Genomic DNA, 23445 nt, shown 5'->3' with positions numbered 1-23445 from the left:
GTGGGGCTGGGGGCCCAGGACGGAGCGTGCCGGGGCCCTGACCCTGTCTGTGGCTCCCTGTGTCTTCAGCATCCTGGGCATGCATCTCTTTGGCTGTAAGTTTGCATCTGAGCGAGATGGGGACACTCTGCCAGACCGGAAGAATTTTGACTCCCTGCTCTGGGCCATCGTCACTGTCTTTCAGGTGCGAGGGTCACAGGGCACAAGGGTGAGCAGGGGTGGTTGGGTATGTGGCCAGGGCCCTGAATCCTGTCCTCTCCTGTAGATACTGACCCAGGAGGACTGGAACAAGGTCCTCTACAACGGCATGGCCTCCACGTCATCCTGGGCCGCCCTTTACTTCATCGCTCTCATGACCTTCGGCAACTACGTGCTCTTTAATCTGCTTGTCGCCATTCTGGTAGAGGGCTTCCAGGCAGAGGTAACCCCCGGCCCTGCCCCCCTCCCCCTCCCTGCCCTGTTCAGGCAGTCCCACTTCCAGAGGAATGGCTGCCTGTCTAGAGCCTCCTCCTCCCTCTGCAGCCAACTATGGGGGCCTGGGAGGTCCTGCAGGCAGCATCCCTCAGACCAAGCCAGGCCGGGGCCTGGGGGTGGGGGAGGCTCTGGGTCTCGTGCAGCCCCTCATCATGTCGGAGACAGGATGGCTGTGCAGGGTCCCTGGGCTATAGCATAGTGAGCCGTGGGCTTCCGTCTTAGACCTTCCTTCAGAAACTCAGATAAACCGAGTGTGCGGTCTGCAATAAGCTGGACTCTGAGAACAAGTGCTCTCCAGGACGTCTAGGGGCACTCATCGGGGCTGAGGGGTGTGGGAGGCTTGTGTGCAAGTCATCTGAGCTCAGGCTGAGCTGATGAAGATGCCATCGGGCCCCGGGCAGGGCTGAGCTGCCCAGGGTGAGAAATGAGCCCAATTAGCTGCGGGCATGGCAGAGATGAGTGTCCTATTTCCAGCCCAGACTCTATCACCTTCGTCACAGGCAGCATCATCAATTAATATTGATTTACATTGATCCTGCCCCAGCCGTGTCAGGACGCAGCCTCTGCCCCAAGGACTGCACCCCTCCTGAACCTCAGCTTTGCTGCCTACCCGAGCCTCAGGCCCAGCCCAGCACCCTGGCTCCTCAAACAGGGCAGGTTGGCCCAACCTAGAAATGCTCCAGGTTGGGCCTGGAGAAGCTCTTGGTCCAGTTCTCTCTGGGTGACCCGGATGGAAACTCCCGCTGCGGCCTGGTCTATAAATACCCGGCACACGGTGGAAAAACAAAAATCTATTTTCCGACTCTTTCCCAGCCTTGCAGGGGAGGGCTGTTCCCCGTGGGCCAGGCTGGGCTGGTGGGGTGTGGGTGCATCTGTCCCACCCTGGCCTCTCTCCCCGCTTCTGTTTTAATTCTGTAGTTATCCATTATCGCATTTCCTCCCTGCTGGGTGGCAGCGAGGGCAGCTTGTGGGGGAGGCTTTGGTGATGCCAGGCCTCTTGCAGAGAGGGAGGGCCGTCGGCGCTCTCCCCAGAATGGGACACTTCTTTGGGGTTTCCCTGGGGCCTGAAGAGTTCAGGGGAGCCATGGGGTTCTCTCAAGAGCCAGGGTCTCGACGGCCCCACGCTGGGCCGTTGTTCACCGGCTGCAGGAGGAGGAGCTGTGTGGGAACAGACAGGTCCCTTTAGCCTCATCCAAGAGCAGTTCCTGACTGCTACACTTCCCTCAGACAAATTCCTGCCGAACCCTGTAGAGGGGAATGGAAAATACCCCAAGCCTGCTCCTCCCCCTCACTACCATCCAGCCGTCATGGCGGCCCTGGGGTGCCCAGCGCAGAGGCCCCCTCCCCACCACTTGGCCTTCCACAGCACCTGTGAAATTGAGTGCAGCTGAGCCGGCCTGGTTGCTAGGCAGCAGTGGTGTCTGAGTGTGGGAACAGAGCTGCCTGGCCTGGTCACCCGGGCCCTGCTGGGGACCTGCCAGCTGCCCCAGAATGGGGGACCCCGGGTGTCACACCTTCCTCAGCCTTTGGAGTATAAACCCCCGTGCCAGGAAGGTATCACTTGGGACACGGAGTTTTGGGGTTATGATGCTGCAGGTGTGAGGTGGGCCAGAAAGCATTTCAAGGTCAGCCCTCTCCGTGAGGTGATGGCAGAAGCTGGTGGCCCTGAAGTGTCTGCGTGGGGGGATGGCCCCGTGCCTCAGTGTCCTGCACATGGTGGCTTGGGGGAGGGTGTCATTGGATGCTTACCACTGAACACCTCCAGAGCCACCTGCTTTCTCCTGGATGGGGTTTCAGGAAGCCCTACAGTCTGGCAGAGGCAGCTGGGTTTGCTGGGTCTGGGGAAGGAGCAGCTGCCCCCCCCCCCTTTTGGTGGCTATCAATAGCAGGAGACCTCAAGGATTGCCACCATGCCAAGAGGGGGCAAAGGCTTGGCTGTTGATTCTCAGGATTTGCAGGGGGGCAGCGCCCTGAATTCCTGTATATTCATCATTGACACACTTAATTAAATGAACAGGCAGCAGCCCCTGTGAGCGGCCATTAATTGATACTAAACAATATCACAGCCATGCTCTCAGTGTTAACTTGTCACAAACCATCCCACACAGAGCAGCTGGGTCTGTTCTGACTGGAAGGGACTTGGGGCCAGAGCCTGAGAGATCATTGTGGAGGCCCAGTCTTGGGCTTGGGCTTGGGCTTGGGCTCCGCTGCGCTCCTTCTTCCCGTCATGCCTATGGCCTCAGAGCCAGGGAGAGGGGAGCTACCTGCTGAGCTGGATGTCGGGGCTCCACGCCCACATCCTCCTCCTGCTCTGCATGATTCGGGGTGATTTTCTTAACTTCTCCGGGCGGCTGGGTCTCAGCAGCATCACTTCCTGTCTTTCAGGGAAGTGAGCTGAGTTACCGGAGCAGTTCCACTCTGCCCCGTCCATGCATGGTAGCTGTTCTGATGAGGATTACAGGGGGGGCTTTATTCTTCCTTGCCCTGGTCCCCATCTTCATGGCCTCTCACCCTTCAGATTCATTCTGGCCTGGGGCCAGCGGTTGAATTCTGCAAGGCCATCCTGTCCCCTCCCCCGCCCGGCCCTGTGCTTCTCGTTGCCTCTGCTCTGGGGAGTGTAGCCTCCTTTTCTCCATCTTCTTTGGACACTGCTGATACTTGAAGGCCCGGGCGTCTGTGACCAGCAGCCCTCCCCTGCCTCCCCCTCTCCCTGTAGGAAATCAGCAAACGGGAAGATGCGAGTGGACAGTTGAGCTGTATTCAGCTGCCTGTCGACTCCCAGGGGGTAGGTACGCCATCACGAGTCAGCATGCCCCCGTGCCCCTCGCCCCTCCACTCTGCCCCCGTGTCTCTGTGCTCGTGTCCACGCTCAGCTGCTGTGCAACCTGTGGTAGATGTGGTGATCATTGGTGTTGTGAGGTTTGCTTCGATTTTAAGTCCCTTCCCCCTTGAGGACATGGAAGGGAGGAGCCTCTTTGCCTCTGCCCCCCTCGACCCGCAGAGGGCACATCCCGTTCCTGCCAGGCTGCTGGATGGGCCAGAGAAGGAAGGGACTTAGAATCCTCTGTGTGCATGTGTGTGGGCACCCTGTGTGTGTGCGTCCCGGAGGGGTCTGCGGCGGTTGGCCTGGGTGGACTCAAGACCCATGGCAGTGGAACGTGCTTCCCCATCTTTCTCCCCTTCACTCTGGGCCCTGGGCCCCCATGGGAGATCCATTGGAGACCCTACAAGCTGCCTCAGCTCCTGACAAGTCCTTGGAGGATGTGGCATGGCTTTTGCCAGCATGTACCAGAAATGAAAATTCACCACAGAGTCTCTGGCCCCCTGATCACCCAGTTAGGTCCAGCCAGCTCTCAGGCCACGTCCCTCCTCTGCTCCCAGGTGGAGCCTGTGCCCTGCTGTTTCCTGCACCGGCACTGGAATTTGGGGCAAAGTCAGGATTCCCACGGGACCCCACGGTGCTGCACATCCCAAGCAGCCCCCTGGAGATCCCACTTGATAATTAAAGGCCTCGTTAGGGATGTAAACTGAGTTAATGAAAATGATCCCCCGAGATGCCAATTACCCAATATTTATGTCCTTATCAAAAGTAGCAATCAAGTATTTTTTAATAACTTCTTAAGTAGAAGTGTGTAATTACTGGGGAACCTACTGACCTGCTAAGAAGAAGAAGAAAAATAAAAAAAAACTATCCCAAAGACGAGAGAGGGAAAGGTGGGACCGGGCTGGGGCTGGGGCTTGGAGGAAGAGGGCCGAGGGACATCCGGGGCTGAGCCACTTCTGCCTGGGCGCTTTCAGTTTCCCGCCAAGGTCCTCAGGTCTGAGGCTCAGGGAGTGAAGCCATGGAGAGTAGGCAGGGGCCTCAGGAGGACTTTTGGAATTGAGGTTCTAGTGAGCGCTACATCCAGGTCCTCAGCCCCTCCAGCCTGTATCAACTGCCTGCCCAGCCACCCCGTGTCCCCCCAGCCAGCCTTGGTGCCAGTCCAGCCAGGCTGTTGGTGCTGTGGGCTCAGGTTAGCCGTGACCTTTTCTGAAGTATGGCTGAGGCATCGGGGTGGGGAATCCTTGGGCCTGAGCCTGGGTGGTCTGGCCTGCACTGGTGCATGCCGTGGTTTCTATGTGGTGTGTGTGTGTGTGTGTGTGTGTGTGTGTGTGTGAAGGGTGACCTTGGTCTTTCCCAAGGACCCCTGCCTGGCCAGGGCCCTAATGACCCACCGCTCCCCCACCTTAGGGAGATGCCACCAAGTCTGAGTCAGAACCCGATTTCTTCTCTCCCAGTGTGGATGGCGACGGGGACCGGAAGAAGCGCTTGGCCCGTGAGTACCTAACCTAGGTGTGTAGCCCCTGGCTTTGAGGCAGCCTTGAGTGGACTCAGGCTCTCTCTCCTCTCCCCTGCAGTGGTGTCCCTGGGAGAGCACCCAGAGCTGCGGAAGAGCCTGTTACCCCCTCTCATCATCCACACTGCTGCCACACCCATGTCGCTGCCCAAGAGCTCCAGCACTGGCCTGGGCGAGGCTCTGGGTCCTGGTTCCCGCCGCACCAGCAGCAGTGGGTCTGCCGACCCTGGGGCGGTCCACGAAATGAAGTCACCGGTAGGGGTGCACGCGGTGCCCCACAGTGGGAGATGAGCCGTGGGTGGGAGGGAGAAGGGATGGGGGAACTGGGTGTGGGCAGAGGGCACATCTGTAATCCCAGCAATTTGGGAGGCTGAGACAGGAGGATTGCAGCTTCAAAGACAGCCTCAGCAATGTAGCAAGACTCTCAGCAATCTAGTAAGCCTTTGTCTCAGAATAAAAAGTAAGAAAAGGAGCTGAGGGTGTAGCTCAGAGGTAGGTTCCTTCTGGGTTTAATCACCAGTACTGAAACAGAGAGAGAGAGAGAGAGAGAGAGAGAGAGAGAGAGAGAGAGAGAGAGAGAGAGAGAGAGAGAGAGAGAGAGAGAGAATGAAGGCGGGCATGTCTAAGGGAACAATTCCTGAGCAGTGGACTCTAGAGGACCTGGGTGTGCCTGGACAAGCCCCAGGGCAGTTGGGGCTGGCAATGCAGGCAAGTGAAGGAGCCCTAGCTTTGAAGGTAAACAAGCAGCCTTCTAGGGCTGCCTCTTCTGTCCCTTAGCTGAGTGACCTTGGGCAAAACTCAACCTCTCTGATCCTCCTCTTCTGTAAAGCAAGGTCAGAGCGCCCCTTGCTCCTTTACACCTGATCATAACACTTAAACCTTCATCAGCTCCGGATCCCATGCCAGACATTGCTGTAGGTGCTGCTCCTAGCTTCCTAAGTGCCGTCCATGTCCTTGCCCCCATTTGACAGGTGGGAACTTGAGTCAGTGGTTTAGTCCAGGAGGTCAGCGGTTGAGCTCACTCTCTCACTGTTGTCTTCTTTTTAATTTTTAAGACTTTATTTTAATTGACAAAAATTGTATATATTTATGGGGCAAAATGTGATACTTTGGTGCAAGTATACATTAGGGAGTGATTGAGTCAAGCTAATTAACATACATATCATCTCAAATACTTTTTGTGGTTATAAATACCTAAAATCTACTCTCAGCAATTCTGAAAAAAAATACTGCATGTCATTATTAACTATAGTCTCTGTGCCTGGGTTATTTCACTTAGTTTAATGTCCTCCAGGTCCATTCCTGTTGCTGAAAATTAAAAAAAAAAAAAAAAAACAGTCTGAATAGAGCCCCATGTGGTGGCACACACTTGTAATCTCAGTACTTGGGAGGCTGAGACAGAGGATCAAAGGTTCACTGCCAGCCTCAGCTACTTAGTGAGGCCCTCTGCAACTTAGTGAGACCCTGTTTCAAAATAAAGAATAAAAACATAGGACTGGGGGTGTAGCTTGGAGGTAGAATGCCCAGGCCTGGGTTCAATTCCCAGTACTGCAATAAATAAATAAATAAATAAATAAATAAATAAATAAATAAATAGCTGAATAGTATTCCATTGTATGTGTGTGGCTGCACATGTCCACATACATGTATGGCCACATTTTCTTTTCCTTTTTTTTTTCTTTTGATACTGGAGATTAAACCCAAGGATATTCAACTTCCAAGCCACACCCCCAGCCCTTTTTATTTTTTATTTTGAAACAGGATTCCTCTAAGTTGCTGAAGCTGGCCTTGAACCTGCAATCCTCCTGTCTCAGCCTCCCAAGTACTGGGATTAAGTATCTTGGCTAGTGTGGCTAGTGCAGCAACGAACATGGGAGTATCTCTCTGGCAGACTGATTTAAAATCCTTTCCATAAATCCAGTAGTAAGATTATTGGATCACAAAAATAGTTCTGTTTTTAATATTTTGAGAAACCACCATACTGTTTTCCATAGTGCCTACACTAATTTACATTCCCACCAACAGTGTCCAAGGGTTTTCTTCTCTCCACATCCATTGTGATAATAGCCATCTTAACAGGTGTGAGGTGATACCTCTTTGTGGTTTTAATATGTGTTTCCTTGATGATCAGCAGCGCTGAACAGTTTTTCATATACTTGTTGGCCGTTCATATGTATTCTTCTTCCCTTGGTACTGGGGACTGAACCTAGGGCTTCTTACTGGAACATAAGCACTGTACTATTCAGCTACATTCCCAGCCCTATATGTTTTCTTTTGAGAACGGTCCATTCGAGTCCTTTGCCCGCTTTTTAAATTGGATTCTTTTCTTGCTATTGAGTCGTTTGAGTTCCTTCTGGCTGTTATTTTATACTGCTTCTCAGCGATGATAATACTTCTCTTGCCAACTCAATGAGAAACAAGTGCTATTGCCATATCTACTTTTTGGATGAAGGTACAGAGAGGTTTAAAAACTTGCCTCGGGTCACACAGCTGATGGGCTGAGCCAGGACCTGAAGCCAGGCATTGGAGTCCAAGGCTCCTGCTCACACCTCTATACCCAGTGTCATGCCAGAGGGGCCAATAGGAGGAGGGGTGCGTGTGAAGGGTGCAGGAGTCCATGGTCCTGGCTGAGGCCGCGCCTTCTCTGCTCCCCCCACAGCCCAGTGCCCGCAGCTCCCCCCACAGCCCCTGGAGCGCCGCAAGCAGCTGGACCAGCAGACGCTCCAGCCGGAACAGCCTGGGCCGCGCACCCAGCCTGAAGCGAAGGAGCCCGAGCGGGGAGCGCAGGTCCCTATTGTCGGGAGAGGGCCGGGAGAGCCAGGATGAGGAGGAGAGCTCAGAAGAGGAGCGGGCCAGCCCAGCAGGCAGTGACCGTCGCCACACGGGCTCTCTGGAGCGGGAGGCCAAGAGCTCCTTCGATCTGCCAGACACACTGCAAGTGCCCGGGCTGCACCGCACGGCCAGTGGCCGCAGCTCTGCCTCTGAGCACCAGGACTGCAATGGCAAGTCAGCCTCGGGGCGCCTGGCCCGGGCCCTGCGGGCCGATGACCCCCCGCTGGATGACGGCGATGATGAGGGCAACCTGGTGAGGCCCCAGGGACACAGTGACCCTCACCCCTGACCTTGGCAGAGGGCAGCCAAGTAAAGAGTACTCTTCCTGGCCTGGCAGAGTACAGGCTAGTTATCATCCCAAGCTCAGGGTCTCAGGGGGTGTCCGCCCTCGAAGCTGACCTCCAAGCAGCCCCTTTTCTTCCTCTGCCTCCCTGCTGAGCCCTGGGTCCCCATCATGCCCCGGGCTGCGGCTCTGCCGTCCTGGGTGGATATGAATGGTTTCAGGCAGATGTGTATGAATCTTTCATGGCCCTCCCCCTGTGACTCAGAAAGACCCATCACTCATCTCTAAACTGATGTCCCCCCTCCCTCCTGTTCTCCTTTCTCATCTGGACCTCATCACAAGCCTTGATTTCCAGCCCGTCTTTACCCATTCACCCCGCCCCCAGCCCCTCACCACCCCTTTACCCTGGGGATGGGCACAGGGACGGGGGTTCAGGGTGAGCACGTGAGAAGAAGGGCCCGTGTCTCCTCTGCCCAGGTGTGTCTTTGAACAGACAGCTGTGATGAGTACAATGTTTGATAATTGATGCGGCTTCCCAGCCTAGCAGGGAAGGAAGGAGGAGGGCAGGCAGCCTGGCTGGAGGCAGAGATGGAAGAGTGGAGGAGCCTTGGGAAGGCGGTGCAGTGGAGGAAGGGGTGATGAAGAAGAGGCCATGGCCAGAGGAGGGGGACTTGCACAGCTGAGAGATGGCTTTCGTAATAGAGAAGCAGGGGCCGGGCTCAGTGGCGCATGCCTATGATCCTAGTATTTGGGAAGCTGACACAGGAAAACCACAGGTTTGTGCTCAGCCTCAGCAATTTAGCAAGACCCTCAGCAACTTAGCAAGTCCCTGTTTCAAAAACAAATAAGTAAGACTGGAGGTGTAACTCAGAGGTAGAAAGACCCTGCATCAATTCCCAGTACCCTTCCCCCCAATAATAATAATAAGAGAAGCAGGGCTGAGGCTGGGCCAGTGGGGAGGGGAGAGGAGCCAGGTAAGGGTCCTGGAGCTGCTGGGGAGGAGCGAGGGGTTGGGGACTTGGCAGCCTGGTCCTGCTCACACCCCAGTGTTCCTTCTACAGAGCAAAGGGGAAAGGATCCGAGCCTGGATCCGAGCCCGGCTCCCTGCCTGCTGCCGCGAGCGAGATTCCTGGTCTGCCTACATCTTCCCTCCTCAGTCCAGGTAGGTCAGGGTGCTGGCCTGTGTCCCCACAGTGCCCTCCAAGGATGCTCATCGTGGCACCCTGTGTGGGGGTGTTAGTGAGCAGCCTTGGGCTGGGAGGACCCGCAGGGCCAGGGCTGTGAGTGCCGCCTGCCTCTCAACCTTCGCCTCCATCCCCGGAGCAGGTTCCGCCTCCTGTGTCACCGGATCATCACCCACAAGATGTTCGACCATGTGGTCCTGGTCATCATCTTTCTCAACTGCATCACTATTGCCATGGAGCGCCCCAAAATCGACCCCCACAGCGCCGTGAGTCACCAGGGCTGCCCATGCAGCTGTTGAGTCCTGCTCAGTGCCAGGCCCCTCCCGGGTTAGCGCTCTGAGCATGTCGCAGAGGCAAAGGCCCAAGTAGTGGCCAGACTGACAGGGCCACACGCCCTAAATGGGGGAAGCTAGGGCCCTCCCCTAGGCCTCCTCGACTCTCGCCCTTGCTCCTAGCTCTGCACAATGCCTTCTGTGTCCTCTGCTTCCTCAGTTTCCCCTTTGTTGGCACACTGGCCCAGCTGGGTGCCTCCATTGCAAACCAGGATATGTGTAGATGGTGTGTACTCCCAAGCCAGAGATTTGTGAGGCAGTGTCAGGGTGACACAGACTGACCCTGGTTCTGCTTCCCCTGCCCCTAGCCAAGGGTCACCCAAGTTCGGCCCAAGGGCGGTGTAAGCAAGACAGGGAAGCTGTTCTCTGCTCCTTGTGTTCCCACCAGGTCATAAATAAATAGGTTTTCTGGGGCCAGAGGAGGGATGGGACGTTGGCAATTTCTGCTGGGCTGTGAACTTGTCATTCCTTGTTAGAGGCACAGGAGAGAGCTGGGCACAGTGGCCCGTGCCCACAATCTCAATACTTGGGAGGCTGAGATAGGATGATTCAAGTTCAAGGCCAGCTGGGGTGTAGGGGCAGAGTTATAATGCCACTGGGTTCAATTCCCAATACAAAAAAAAAAAAAAAAAACCCACAAAGGACAGGAGAGACCTGCGCATTGGACCTCCTGCCAGGGGCCTCGCCTCTTCCCGATGGGCTCAGCCAGTTCTGAAAATAGCCTCTCCCTCACCTGGCATCATAGCTCCTCTGCACTGGTAGCAATTCGGGCCCTGGATGGATAGGTTGGGAGTAGCCCTGCCCCCCTCAAGGCCTTCTGCACTACATCCTTGGAGGTTCCAGAGCCCCACCACCACCCCCGCCGCCCCTCCTCACCGCCTCCCCCGTCATTGTCTGGATTTCAGTGCTGCTGGGTCTTCTGTTTTCCATTAGGGTGGGCTCCAACCAGGCCAGGGTAGGGATGGAGGGAGCCTGAGGAATGGAGGGCCAGCCCAACCTCCCACCCTGGGGACGCCCTGCTGCCTCCTGCCCACCCAAGGCCCTGCACAGAGCTCTCTGTCACCTGTCCACCTTCCTGCTCAGCTCCTCCATCTCCAGCAGCCCCCATGCCTGCTTTTTGACTTCCCCATTCACCCCCACACACTGCCGGCTGCCTCTGAGCTCTCTGCATGCCTCTCTGGCCTTTGGGGATGGCCTTGGCCCACGAACACTGGGGCACTCAGCCACCCGTGCCAGGCATGAATATGGTGCCCAGAAAGGCACACTCTGTTCCCGGGCACCCAGCTCGCCTGCTGCTCTGTTTCTGGGGCACACAGCAGGAAAGCAAGTGAGGAGGGTAGGATGGCAGCCAGGGGTCAGAGATCAAGTCAAACCCTGCCCCAGTTTCAAGGGAGGAATTGTGGAATTGGACCTGGGACTTGGGACTAACAAGCAGCGCATGTCCCCCTTCAGGCCGCGTGGAGGGAGGAAGTTCTGTTCAGGGGCAGGAGAGAGACAGTCCAGAGTTGCGAGTGAGGTCAGGGGCTGGCACTGGATGAGAGGGGATTGTCTGCATTGTTGGGGAGGGAGAGGGTCATCGTTCTGCATGAAATGTCAGAAGCAGTTGTTGGCTTCTGTCTAGAGAGCAGGCCTGGCCCTGAGAGAGGGTTCCTGGTGGGTAACGCCTGCCCCCTCTCTCTTGCAGGAACGCATCTTCCTGACGCTCTCCAATTACATATTCACGGCGGTCTTTCTGGCTGAAATGACAGTCAAGGTGATGGGGAATCGGCACTGGTTTGGGTCCTCTGGTTCTCGGTGGGCATGGAGACAGGGGAACCCGCTCGGGTGGGAGAGTTGCTGCAGTGGAGGGCGGCTGGCGATAGCCATGTGGTGGCGGTCCCCAGGTGGTGGCGCTGGGCTGGTGCTTCGGGGAGCAGGCCTACCTGCGCAGCAGCTGGAACGTGCTGGACGGGCTGCTGGTGCTCATCTCCGTCATCGACATCCTGGTGTCCATGGTCTCTGACAGCGGCACCAAGATCCTGGGCATGCTGAGGGTGCTGCGGCTACTGCGGACCCTGCGCCCGCTCAGGTGACCCCTTCCCTGGAGATTCCACAGCCCCTCCCTGCCACTGCCTTCTCCTCAGGAGTTCCCCTAACAACCAGCACCCCCACAAGGAGCAAAACCCCTGCCTCCGGTCAGTGACCCCACCCGTGATCCTCTGCCCCACCCCAGACTACACTCGGACTGTGACCCTGGTAATTTCCCAGGTACCCCCTCTCAGTTTTTTTGGTACTGGGGATTGAACCCAGGAGTATTCTACCACTGAGCTATACCCCCAGTCCTCTTTACTTTATTTTGAGACAGGGTCTCTCTAAGTTGCCAAGGTTGGCCTCAAACTTGCAATCCCCCCACGTGGCTGGGGTTACAAGCCTGTGCCACTGCACCTGGCCCCTCTCAGTGCTTCCCCTTGTCCTTTCCAATGTGACTTACCCCTCGGAACCACCTGTGTGGCAGGACTTGTCATGACTTCAGCCTGGTTAGAGGCCCTGCGCCTCCAGCTGACGTTTTCTCTGGGGTAGTCCCCTCCCCCAGTGCAATACCTTCCTCTTGCTGGTTTTTCCCCTTTCCTGGCCTCTTAGGGGACACCCCTGGGTACTGTTTCGCCTGGCAGGGGTTGCCCTCGTGAAAGCCCTTCCTGGTCAGGCATCACCACTCCCCAACTCAAAACATCTCCTCTGGGTACTGTTTCGCCTGGCAGGGGTTGCCCTCGTGAAAGCCCTTCCTGGTCAGGCATCACCACTCCCCAACTCAAAACATCTCCTCAGTGGGAGTGGTACTGACTTGACCATGATGTGCATTGACTGTGGCCCACCTCCCTCCCTGCCTGCCTTACTAGTCTCCGTCCTGTCCTCGCCTCTCACTGCCTCCCTCGAATTGAGTCCTCCCCACTCCCAGCCTGAGCAGGGGACACATTTGATGCCCTGGGGGTGAAGATGCAGTGTGGGGGCTGCGGGTGTTTACAACCTATTTGGAGAGATTATGGGTGGGGTTCTTGTGGCAGGGATCCCAGGACAGGACAGTGAGCTGAGATTGGGGGTGGCAGTGGGGTCATAGTAGGGTAAGGGTTAAGGCAGTGTGAGAGTGCGGGGGGGGGGGAAGCCCTCATATCCCCCTCCCTGTGCTCCCCAGGGTAATCAGCCGGGCCCAGGGGCTGAAGCTGGTGGTAGAGACGCTGATGTCCTCTCTGAAGCCCATCGGCAACATCGTGGTCATCTGTTGTGCCTTCTTCATCATTTTTGGCATCCTGGGGGTGCAGGTGTGCGAGGATCTGGGGGAGGGGTCTGTCTGTGAAAGCCTCTCAGATACCTCCCCTCTTGGCCCCTAGGTCCTGAGGTGTGAGTTGCTGTCACCATATCTAGAAAGGAATAGACGGGGTCCTTTCCCTACAGGCCCTAGGCCTTGGGCTCCTTTTCCTCCTGGGCATTTTGCAGAAAACCAGGAACCCAGAGGAGGGCCCCAAAGGGAACCCAGCCTCAGAGAAGCTCCAGAAGCTGCCGTCCCTGCCCCTGGTGCACTCTTGCACTCAGACGCTGGGCTGGCCGCGGTCTACTCCGGGATCTCCTCCCTTCCTTCCCTGCTTGAGCAGGGCGGGCTGCCCGCCAGGCCTGGAGATCCAGGGCCCAGACAGCTGGGCCAGGTTAGCGGCGTGCTGCTGGCAGGCAGGCGGGTGCAGACCCCAGACGAGGCAGGAAGTGGGGGCTGCTGGGGAAACCTGGCTTCTGGCCCAGGGAGGAAACTTGGCTGTGGAGGAGAAAGAGTCAGAGCCGCCGGTCGGGATCCAGCAGACGCCTCTGGGGACCAGGGAGCCCCTCCACCCCATCTTTGTCTTCCAGTGCTCCCTGTTCCAGCTGCAAGGGTAGATAGCTGGCTGGTGGAGTAGTGTGGGAGCTCCTGGGTGGCTACTGCTGCCCCCCTCCCTTCCCTTCATCTCGTGGCTTCCCAGGATGGCCACTGTGCCCTGGGGAGGGGCTGTTCCCTGGCTTCCTAGAAATTCTCCAGCCCCAGGGACCAGGCTGTATTTGCCAAAGCTGTGTGGAGCCTCTCTGCCCAGCCCCCACCCCACACACAGCTCAGTGCCCTCCGCCTCCCTGCTCCCCGGGCTCCTGGGCCTAGGAAAGTGAGCCGCTCTGGAGCCCAGACTTGGGGCTCTTCCGGTGGATTTAGGTCTGCCCCAAGCAGCCCATTCAAGATCCTGGTCTCTCCTTCCCCACATCAATCATGGGCTACTCTGGAATGAGGGTGAGATGTCCACATAGACCTAGGCTCAGACACTTTTCTGCATCCACTGGATATATGACAGCAGCGAGTCTCTGAGCCTCTGTTTTTCTCATCTGTAACGTGGAGCCCATAGTCCCTCCTGCCTACCCTCTGGTTGCTATAAGCATCAAATACGCAGCTCTGTGGTCCTCAGACGAGCATGCGTCACAATCACCTGGCGGCTCACTGAAGATGGCTGGGTGCCACTTTCAGGTGGCTGGTTCGGTAGGTCTGGGTGGGCTTGTCAGGGAGCACATCCAGTGTATTTCCAGGAGATGCAGATGGAGCTCCGCTGCCCTAGCCCTTGGTAGAAGATGAATAACCGTCCCCCCTTCCGCCCTGTCCTGTTCCTCTTTAGGAATAGGCAGGATCCCATCAGGGTCCCTGACTTGACTGGCCCAAGGGGAGTCCGCAGGCCGCAGGGCTGGGTGGGAGTGGACAGGGAGTCCTGGGCATCTTGGGCTTCTTGGGTCACGGCTCACTTCTCTGTCCCCGGCACCTGTGTGTCCAGCTCTTCAAGGGGAAGTTCTTCGTGTGCCAGGGTGAGGACACCAGGAACATCACCAACAAGTCCGACTGTGCCGAGGCCAGTTACCGGTGGGTCCGGCACAAGTACAACTTTGACAACCTCGGCCAGGTGAGCCCCAGGCTCTGAGACGGGGTGGGGACGCCAGTGCATGCTGAATGATACGTGTTGACTTGACTGGAGAGATCTGCCCCTGGCTGTCTAACCACCAGCAGGCAGCAAAACTCAGACCCTCCCGCACCCCCCAACGAGTAAGCTCACAATGGCTTTCAGCCTCCCCAAAGATGAGGAAATGGAGATTCAGAGAGGGAAGGGGACTTGCCCAGGGCCGCAGTGCTGCGGGGTGGACAGAAAGCACTTGTGAGGTTGGGGACCGGCAGCCCTTGATGTGAATCCTGGCGCCATCATCATCTGCTCCACGATCATGGGCAGCCTGGTTTCGTCAGCTGGTGAATGGGGTCATAACGGTATCCCTGTGGAGCCAGGAATTGGGCCATGGTGGGATACACATACTCACTTACATGATCACTCTGCATTTGCAGAAACAAAAAGAGAAAATTAAGTAGCTCACTCGGTTCTACCAGCTTGCTTCCCAGACCTGTACTCATTCTGGTTTCTGGATTCCTGGGGTCTGAGGTCCCTTGCCCTATCTGGCTGAAGTCAGAGACTGCGATCATCTCTAATGGCTGTGAGCAGCCATGGAGCTCTGGGTCAGAGAGCTCACCTGGGTCCTAAAATGAGACTCTGGCTGGATCTCTTAAGGGTGGGGACACCCGGCTGTTACCAGGAGGTGCTTTGGTAGCAAGTGGTAGGTGTTTCCGCCATACATTCTAGGTTTCAAATAGTCTGTCTCCTCCTGCCTCTTCCCAGGCCCTGATGTCCCTGTTCGTCCTGGCTTCCAAAGATGGCTGGGTAGATATCATGTATGACGGGCTGGATGCTGTGGGCGTGGACCAGCAGGTAGGCTGCGGTGGGCAGGAGCCATCTTTGGGCTCAGGTCACTCAGCCTGGGCTGTCACCAGGCAGAATGATGTAGGACTGAAAGAGCAAGACGCCATCAAAGAGCCATCATGTCTTACAGCAGGGCTGTAACCGTGGTTCAGGAGCCAAATCTGGTCGTTAGATCGACTTGCCGCACATTTAGAAGTTTTATTTTTATTTTTATTTGGTAGTACTGGGGGTGGAACCCAGAGGCTTTCTACCTCAGGGCTATACTCCCAGGCCTATTTTATATTTTATTTGGAAACAGGGTCTCACTAAGTTGCTGAGAGCCTCACTCAGTAGCTGAGGCTGGCTTCGAACCTGTGCGATCCTCCTGTCTCAGCCTCCCAAGCGCGGGGATTACAAGCATGCGCCACCACTCCAGGCTCATTCAGAAGTTTTTAAATTAGCAGTGAACATTTAGAAATTGGTGAATCTGATATGACAATCCAGATGGGTTCTACTCAGGGAAAACCAGAAGCTCCAAAAGTTGGACACGGTGGCTCATGCTTGTAATCTCAGCACTCGGGAGGCCGAGACAGGGGGATTGCAGGTTTGAGGACAGCCTCAGCAAGTTGTGAGATTCCCATCAACCTAGCAAGACCCTGTTTCCAAATAAGAATAAAATAAGGCTGGGGGTATAGCTCAGAGCTAGAGTACCCCTGAGTTCAATCCCCAGAACCATACACACACACACACACACACACACACACACACACACACACACACGGTCTAGAAATACTGGGTTTACATTTTTTCAGGGCAGGGAGGCAGCTTGTGGATGGAGAATGCATTCTCCTTCGTCTCAGTCCCCACTCCTCCCCACTACCTAACACCAAACCCACACCATCATTCTCACCACCTGCCAGGTCCGGAGGTATTGATTTATTGATTGATTGATTGATTGATTGCGGTGCTGGGGATTGAACCCAGGGGCATTCTAACTCCGAGCTATACCCTATTTTTATTCTTTCTTTCTTTCTTTCTTTTTCTTTTCTTTCTTTCTTTTGGTTGTACTGGGGTTCCTGGAAACCCTTCTACCTCTGGGCTACACTCCCAGACCTATTTTATTTTTTTTTTTTTTGGAAACAGGGTCTCTTCCTCCTGTCTCTGCCTCCCAAGCACAGGGATTACAAGCACGCACCACCACACCTGGCTTCTTTATTCATTAAAACAAGGTCTCACTGAGTTGCAAAGTAGCTGAGGCTGGCCGCGAACCTGTGATCCTCCTGTCTCAGCCTCCTAAATGCTGGAATTATAAGTGTGTGCCACCACGCCTGACTCAGAGGGCTGTACCTGAGCTTGCAGGGGCCCGGGCTGTGGTCCCTCCTCAGGCTAATGCCTCCACCTGTCCTTCCGGTCCCCCGCCAGCCCATCATGAACCACAACCCCTGGATGCTGCTGTACTTCATCTCGTTCCTGCTCATCGTGGCCTTCTTTGTCCTGAACATGTTTGTGGGCGTGGTGGTGGAGAACTTCCACAAGTGTCGGCAGCACCAGGAGGAGGAGGAGGCGCGGCGGCGGGAGGAGAAGCGTCTGCGGAGACTGGAGAAAAAGAGAAGGAGTAAGGAGAAGCAGATGGCCGGTCGGTAGTCTTTCCACATCTCTCTGGGTCGTGCTTGACCTTGGCCTTGCGACTGAAGGGGGCTGGGGGCTGGGGCCGGGGGCAGGGAGAAGCTGCTCCCACCCCCCTCCTCACCTCCTCGCCCCCAACAGCATGTCTGCCTTTAGAGCCGCATGAAGCAGTCCAGGGCAGCCCCATGGGGGATGGAGCTGCCCCCAGGGACGCCCTAGGTCTCAGCCTCATACCCCCCAGAGGCTGCCAGGTGGGAGTTAACGCATGGCCTCTCAGCCCGACTATCAGAGGATTCCCGTGGGATGGGAACCTGATACTACCTTGCCCTGCGCCAACGCTCAGCAGCCTGGGGACTGGCCCAGGCGCAGTCCAGTTCTCTGCGGGGTTGCCCAGCAGTCACTGGGACTCCCTGCCTGCCCACTGGCTGTGGCTGCTGAGCAGGGGACCCGCAGAGCCTGCCGAGGGGCCACAGCTGAGCGAGAACTCCAGACGCACCCTTCTTCCCTATCTCTATCAAAACTACCTGGCCTCCTGATGATTGGGGTTTTGTTTTGTGTTGTACTGGGGATTGAACTCAGAGGTGTTCTTCCTCTGAGCTACACCTCCAGCCCTATTCGATTTTATTTTGATTCTGAAACAGGGTCTCACCGAGTTGCCGAAAGCCTCACTAGGTTGCTGAGGCTGGCCTCAAACCTGCGATTCTCCTGTCTCAGCATCCCAAGTACTGGATTTACAGGTGTGCACCACCACGCCTGGCTATTGTTGGGTGGTTTTTGCCAAACTAAGATGATGATGATGGTGATGATGGTGATGATAACTCGCCCCAGCTCGGGGAAGGCCCGAGGTCACAGGAGCTCTAAATTAGACCCTCCCGCCCCTCACCTTTGCTCCCAGCATCTCTTGCACGGGATGGGTGAAGCCCCCTGCCATCCTTTCCTGGGTTGAGACTAAGTTCAGAGACACACAGAGTCAGGGAAGGTTCAAGAGAAGCGGCTGGCGGGAGCCACTTTGTTTCTGGTGTGTCTCCAGGTGCGTGTGCACCTGGCTGCCCGTCTTTGGGGCTCCTGCCTGTCTGGTACTCCATAATCTCCGTGCCTCTCTCTCAGTCGCAGCCCACGTCTCTCCACGTGTCTTTCTGTGTGGGTTTCTAAGCCTTTGTGTGTCTCTGTGTGTCTCTCCCTGTTTGGTCTGTGGGTTTCCCTTCCGCTCCACCCTCTCACAAACCACCTTCTTTCGCTGATAAGATGCGTGCAGTGCTCGATGAGTTTCCCCTTGGTGTGTGAGTTTCCCCTTGGAAATGTGAGTACCCCTGAAAGAACTAGGGGTTGCAGTGCCCCTGCCTCCCTTCTGCCCACGGCAGGCACCAGGAAGCGGGAGGGAAGTGTGGGAGTCGCCAGCAAGGGTGGGGGTGGGACCGGCTGGTTCTCTGTGTGAGAAGGGGGCTGCTCCAGGAGGAGCCATGGGTGGTACAGTTGTAGACGTCTCACCTCCATCCAGTAGCCAGCAAGGCCCCCTGCCCAGGTCCTGGGTAGGGGTCTGTTCTGAGCTTCCCTGTGGAGTCCAAAGCTGAGCAGGAATGCTGTTCCAAGATCCGCCCCCCCCCTACCCCTGTCCGTCTGCCCCTACCCCTTGCAGTCGGCTGCCTCGCCTCCGTGGTGCATCCACGGACAGAATTCTTTCGGCAAGAGGCACCACGCCCCTTCCTGGCCAGCTGGCTCCCTCTGGGGTCTGTAGCTATGCAGGTGCAGTTGAGGCCACCGCGCCGGTAGGAGTGGACATCTGTTCTGATGACAGTTTGCTTGCCCCTCTGAAAGCTTCTCTACCCCTGTGACCCTGGCAAGCTGGCTGAATCACTGGTCTTCCTTAAGTGCCCCGTGCCCCTGGTCTGAGGCTGGGCATTCAGAACCAGCTGCCCGGGCTCAGCGCACCCCATTTGTAGGCAGAGTGAGGGTCGGAGCTGAGGGGGAGCGAGCTGCTGAGGGCCCTGCCCAGCACACCTGGTCCGGCCAATGACCAATGTCGTGTTTCGTTCTTTTAGATCTAATGCTGGACGATGTAATTGCTTCCGGCAGCTCAGCCAGCGCTGCGTCAGGTACTGCGTCTGGGGTGTGGGTTCATGCGCGTGGGAACGTGGTCCTTGCTCCCTCTCCATGGCTCACTGATTTATCCTCTGGGGTGAAGGGCAGAGGGTCCCTGGGGCCCTGAAGAGGGCAAAGGCTGAAGCGCTGGGTCTGTGCTGTCCTGGAGGCTGTGCCGAGCTGGACGGGAGGTGAGGAGGGCCGAGCACGGCCCTGGCTCGACCCTCTCGGAGGACCCTCGTCCTCTGCAAAGGCTCCCAGGATGAGCTCCCCGGCCTGCCCCTGCCCTCTCCGTGCCTCCTCCCTGCTCCCACAGTGGAATTATTAGAGCTGCGAGTCTCTCCCATCTCCTTTTGTCGGAAGCAGAGACTTTGATCCAGCGGAGCAGGATGAGAGGCACAGAGAGGGGAAGGATTTGTTTTAAAAATGTAATGATGAATAATTGATCAGGCTCATTAATAGTCAAGTAATCACAGTGGCCACGTCACGGCTACAAACAGCAAGAATTGGGAATCAGAGGCCTAAGTTAGCCGCAAGCTTCTCCAGAAAAAGCTAAGGGTTCGGGAGTGAGTTGGGTCCTTGTCCACAAAAAAAGTCATTTCTCTGAGAAGGACTCCTGGTACCGCCTGCCCTCTCCTGGTGTCTTGTCCCCTGGCCCCCCCATACCAGTCCTCAGACGGAAGTTTGGAGGATCAGAGAGTCTGTGACAGGGCTGCAGGGCCCCGTTACACCCCCTGATGTCTCCACCTGGTGGTCCCCAAGCTGTTTATTCCTAGAACCCCCCATCATCTCCTTCAACAGACCTTATATTGTAAAAGGCTGTCTCTGAAGTGAAGAGCACTTCAATAATACGTTTATTTCACCATTTTTACTAATCAAAGGCACATTCGATTGCTAATCTGAGCTTCTGAGCTGCAGAAGGTTACACATTGAACCATGGCAAAGAAATAGTACCATTAAATTAGTCTGCGGGGTCTTAACATAGGCAAGTATGTGATTCTTCTTAAACTTTTAGAAATATTAAAAAAAAAAAAAACTAAAGGACCCACACACAGCTGCCTTCTCAGGTTACTGAGGGCTTGGGACTCTAGTCTGGGAATAGCTGGCCGTACGGTTTTCCACTGGAGCCCATGGCCTGGCTTAGGCAGGCGCCATCCTGGGGGTGCTGGGCTGCCTGGTCTGTGAGGTTTGGGGACCTCAGAGCCTCTTCAGGAGGTCAACCCTGAGGCCCTCAGTAGGTCACATCTCCTGTCTCCATGGTGCTGAGTTCAGTGTTTGGCATCTGCGGTCTCAGGCGTCCCTGGCTCATTTGTGTCTCTATTGTTGGGATCCCCGTGTCTCTGTGTCAGGCTGTTTTGCAAATCCCTGAAGAATCAGGGGATGAGTGGAGGGTGGGAAGAGGTGCCTTCAGCTTTTTCCTTATGGGCCCATCTGGGCTATAGACTCGAGTGTGCACACATTTGCACTCACCCCAAAACATACCCAAGCACAGAGGAGACCCACAGAGGGGGTTGTCCCATGAATCAACACATGCAGACCCCGTGACCCCTAAGACAGGATACACCTTCTCCATGGTGAGCACACTGGTTATTCTCGCCCTGCACCCTCGTTCTGGGGACCTTCTGCCCAGCTCCTTTTGGCACATGCATTACTTTCCTGGACTGCTAGTGAGGACCCAGAGACCCTGCACAGGGCTCCAACCATTTCATGTCCCTCTTCCCAGGACCCAGAGTTCCACAGAGTCTCTAGCTGAGCTTTGTAAACAGCAGTGTGCATCGGGATCGCGTGCAGAGCATAAACAGATTCCCTGGCTCCCCCCCCCCAAGAAGTTCTAGAGTGGTCTGGGGTCTGCATCTCCAGTTAGCAGCCAGGTGCTGATATACTTACTGTTCTACCCACCAAGGTGACAGGGACCAAGACAACCCCTTAGTCTGAGGCTGCTGAGAATCAAACACATGCACTATATCTCCCTGCTGGGGTCACCCCCCACCCGCCCCACTCGGGAAAGTAAATTATCAAGGGAAGAGTGATTGTCCAGGGAATGGGCCTGACCAGACACTTGAGTCTGGAGGGAGGAACCGGGGTTGCTGGGTAATCAGGCCAGCCCCGTGACTGGGACCGCTAGGCCTCCAGCTCCAGCTCTGGTATCCTCAGGCACCGTCTTCCACCAGGCCAGGAACCACGACAGCTGAAAGTGTGACCTCTGCCGTGGGGGCCTGGGTCCCTGGAAACCTCCCTTGCCCTCTACCTCCTCCCTGTCCTCCACTGTCCTTTGCAAACCCTCCGCCCCTGCTACGCCTCCGGATCCCCGTGAGCCCTACTAACTTATCATCCCTTTTGCCGTCACTCACATCCTCATAGCGCCCTCCTGCACCCTCCTCCCTCCCCAGCCCTGGCTGGGGGCCTGGTGCCCTTCCCCCTACCATGAGACTCTGGTATTTTCTCTGAGACATTCATAATGGTGGGGTGGAGAGGTGGGGCCATGACTCTGCTGGGAGTTGGGGTTTCTGCTGGCTTATGCCTCAGGGTGCTGAACGACTAACTTCCTGCCGGGCTCCTTCTCTCCCTCTGCACAGCCAAGGGGCTGCCAAGGAGAGCCCCCATGGGTTGGCTTGGTGTTCTTTGGACCTGCACTCTAGTGTGTGGCGGGGGGCGAGTTCGGGCAACTTCAGCACCTGCCGGTCTGGGTTAGGGGCTGGGGTGCAGGGCTATTTGAATATACCTCAGAGGGCTGGAACTATCGCTGTAAGCAGATGCCCACCTCCTGGAGGAGGGCCCCTGGCTGAATCCAAGCCCACCCACCACTAAGACTCCCAGAGCAAGGCCAGAAAGGGGCATCGGTGGCAGTGGCTCCATTCAACCTGGGGCTACCTGTGCAGTCAGGCTGGGGCGCCGGGAGAGGGGGACCTCTCCCTTCCAGCCTCCCCTCTACATTGTCTTAGCTAATAATGGGGCTAATAAGGAGCTGCTTTTTCTAACCTAATTGTATTCAAACATTTTAGTTAATTCTCCATTCATATTTTAGCATAATGGGATCGGGTGCTCTCGGCATTTATGGAGATTAATGCAGAGAAAGATTTCCGGCTGCTAAGGCAACGCAGGGTGACTAGCGCCCTCTGGTTCTTGTGGTACTGAAGGAAGGAAGGAAAGAAGAAGCCCAGCCTGCCTGACCACCCTCCACAATCGGGTGTGGATGACCCGAGGCCTCACGGTGTCCCTGCCCCAGGCCTCTCCGTCCCCACGGCCCTGGGGGTAGGAGGGCTGCCTGGGCAAACCAAGCCGCACTTGGCTGGCCCATCTCTGAAAGCAAAGAGCAATGGCCTCGTGCATGCCTTAGGCGCCCCAGTTCTCCCTGGGGTCTCTGCCCCTGGTTATCCACACCTCAAGGCCGATGCGGAGGGGGCCAGGTGGGCCTGGAGCATAGCAGCCTACAAGGCTGGATATGCCATTCCTGGGCACTCTTCTTCCTTTGGCCTTTGGTGGGAGCCCACCCCAGGCCGCTCCCTGCCTCAGTTTACCTCTCTGTTAAGTGCTCCTCTGCATGGGAAAGAACAGTTATATCTGAGCTGGCCTAGGCCCAAAGCTTCCTGCCACCCTTGAGCCAGCCGGCCCCCTGGCACAGGCCTCGGAGGCTGCAGCCCTCGCTAGCTGGCTCCTCCTAAGACCTCCTGAGAGGGGAAGAGCTGTCTGGGACCTGAGGCTGCCCCACACCTCCCCGTGGGGAGTCTCTTCCTTCTTTGTGGCTGTGCAGGAGACCAATCTATTGACACCCTCCAGATAACAAGTGTTCCTCAGCTTGACCCAGCCCTTCCTCAGCACCTGGAGGAGGGGCCCCCTGTAATCTCCTGCCCCCAGATTTATTCTGCCTGCTTAGCAGGCCAACCTTCTGGCACTGTGATTTTTTATAACTAAGTGGTTCACTAATTACAAGAGAAATGTTATGCCTGTGACAGATCTCAGACAGTGCTTCCAGCCCAGCCTGTATATTCGCGCCGCCCGACACCCAGGGCAGGTTGGGCACTGCCTCATTAGAAACTGGGTGAGTCCATCAGGGGGCCCCCAGCTTGAGTCTGGGACAGAGCAAAGCCCTGCAGCCTCCCCTGGTCTCTCCCGCCGTCAGGGTGTGGGAGGCCCAGGCCCTGCCCCCTGGAGGCCCGTGGTGGGTCAGTGCAGCCAGCCAAGAAGATGTCCAATTTCCAATCTCCGGCTCTATCTGCAAATCCCAGCTCTGGGTAATCTCCTCTGCTTCCCCAGGGGCTGAGCTTGGAGAAGGCACAGGAGCGTTTGCTTCTGTGTTGCTAGAACTCCCTCTGAGCCCAATAAGACAAGGTGTATTTCCTCTTATGATCTGACCTCGCTGCGAACACCGAATCGAGGGCGTTATGAAGGGCTGGTGGATTTTGGAGGCTGCCTCGGAGGGGGGCTCACCTGGTGTCTAATGTAGGTGGGGAGCTCTGCATGTCCTGACCCGTCCTGCCCCCGACTGCAGCCAGTAGAACAGATGCTTGGAGGGGACCTGCCGAGAAAGCCGCCCCTCCCAAAGGG

At 56.4% G+C, this 23445-nt stretch overlaps 1 protein-coding gene across 30 annotated transcripts in view; it reads left to right on the top strand.

Annotated features, from left to right (window-relative positions):
* CACNA1G (calcium voltage-gated channel subunit alpha1 G) overlaps positions 1-23445 on the top strand; it is a gene marked incomplete at both ends in the record, with an annotated part of 65512 nt that overhangs the window by 30573 nt on the left and 11494 nt on the right. For 5 of the 30 annotated variants that reach the window (XM_080713497.1, XM_080713514.1, XM_080713496.1 and 2 more), the window contains 15 exons: positions 70-184; positions 266-421; positions 3191-3259; positions 4706-4790; positions 4873-5066; positions 7471-7896; positions 8988-9088; positions 9253-9376; positions 11127-11195; positions 11326-11510; positions 12612-12738; positions 14251-14376; positions 15136-15225; positions 16618-16810; positions 18861-18914. In XM_080713497.1, the coding sequence (XP_080569623.1) occupies positions 70-184; positions 266-421; positions 3191-3259; positions 4706-4790; positions 4873-5066; positions 7471-7896; positions 8988-9088; positions 9253-9376; positions 11127-11195; positions 11326-11510; positions 12612-12738; positions 14251-14376; positions 15136-15225; positions 16618-16810; positions 18861-18914 (2114 nt within the window). Of the gene's footprint in view, positions 1-69; positions 185-265; positions 422-3190; positions 3260-4705; positions 4791-4872; positions 5067-7470; positions 7897-8987; positions 9089-9252; positions 9377-11126; positions 11196-11325; positions 11511-12611; positions 12739-14250; positions 14377-15135; positions 15226-16617; positions 16832-18860; positions 18915-23445 lie in introns of all 30 variants that reach the window. The other 25 variants (XM_080713515.1, XM_080713498.1, XM_080713519.1 and 22 more) reach the window with 14 other exon arrangements.

Source organism: Muscardinus avellanarius (assembly GCF_963383645.1).
Source record: "Muscardinus avellanarius genome assembly, chromosome: 16".
Taxonomy (NCBI): Eukaryota; Metazoa; Chordata; class Mammalia; order Rodentia; family Gliridae; genus Muscardinus; species Muscardinus avellanarius.
The sequence above is the reverse complement of the archived record's forward strand: the minus strand, read 5'-3'. Positions and strand labels throughout refer to the sequence as shown.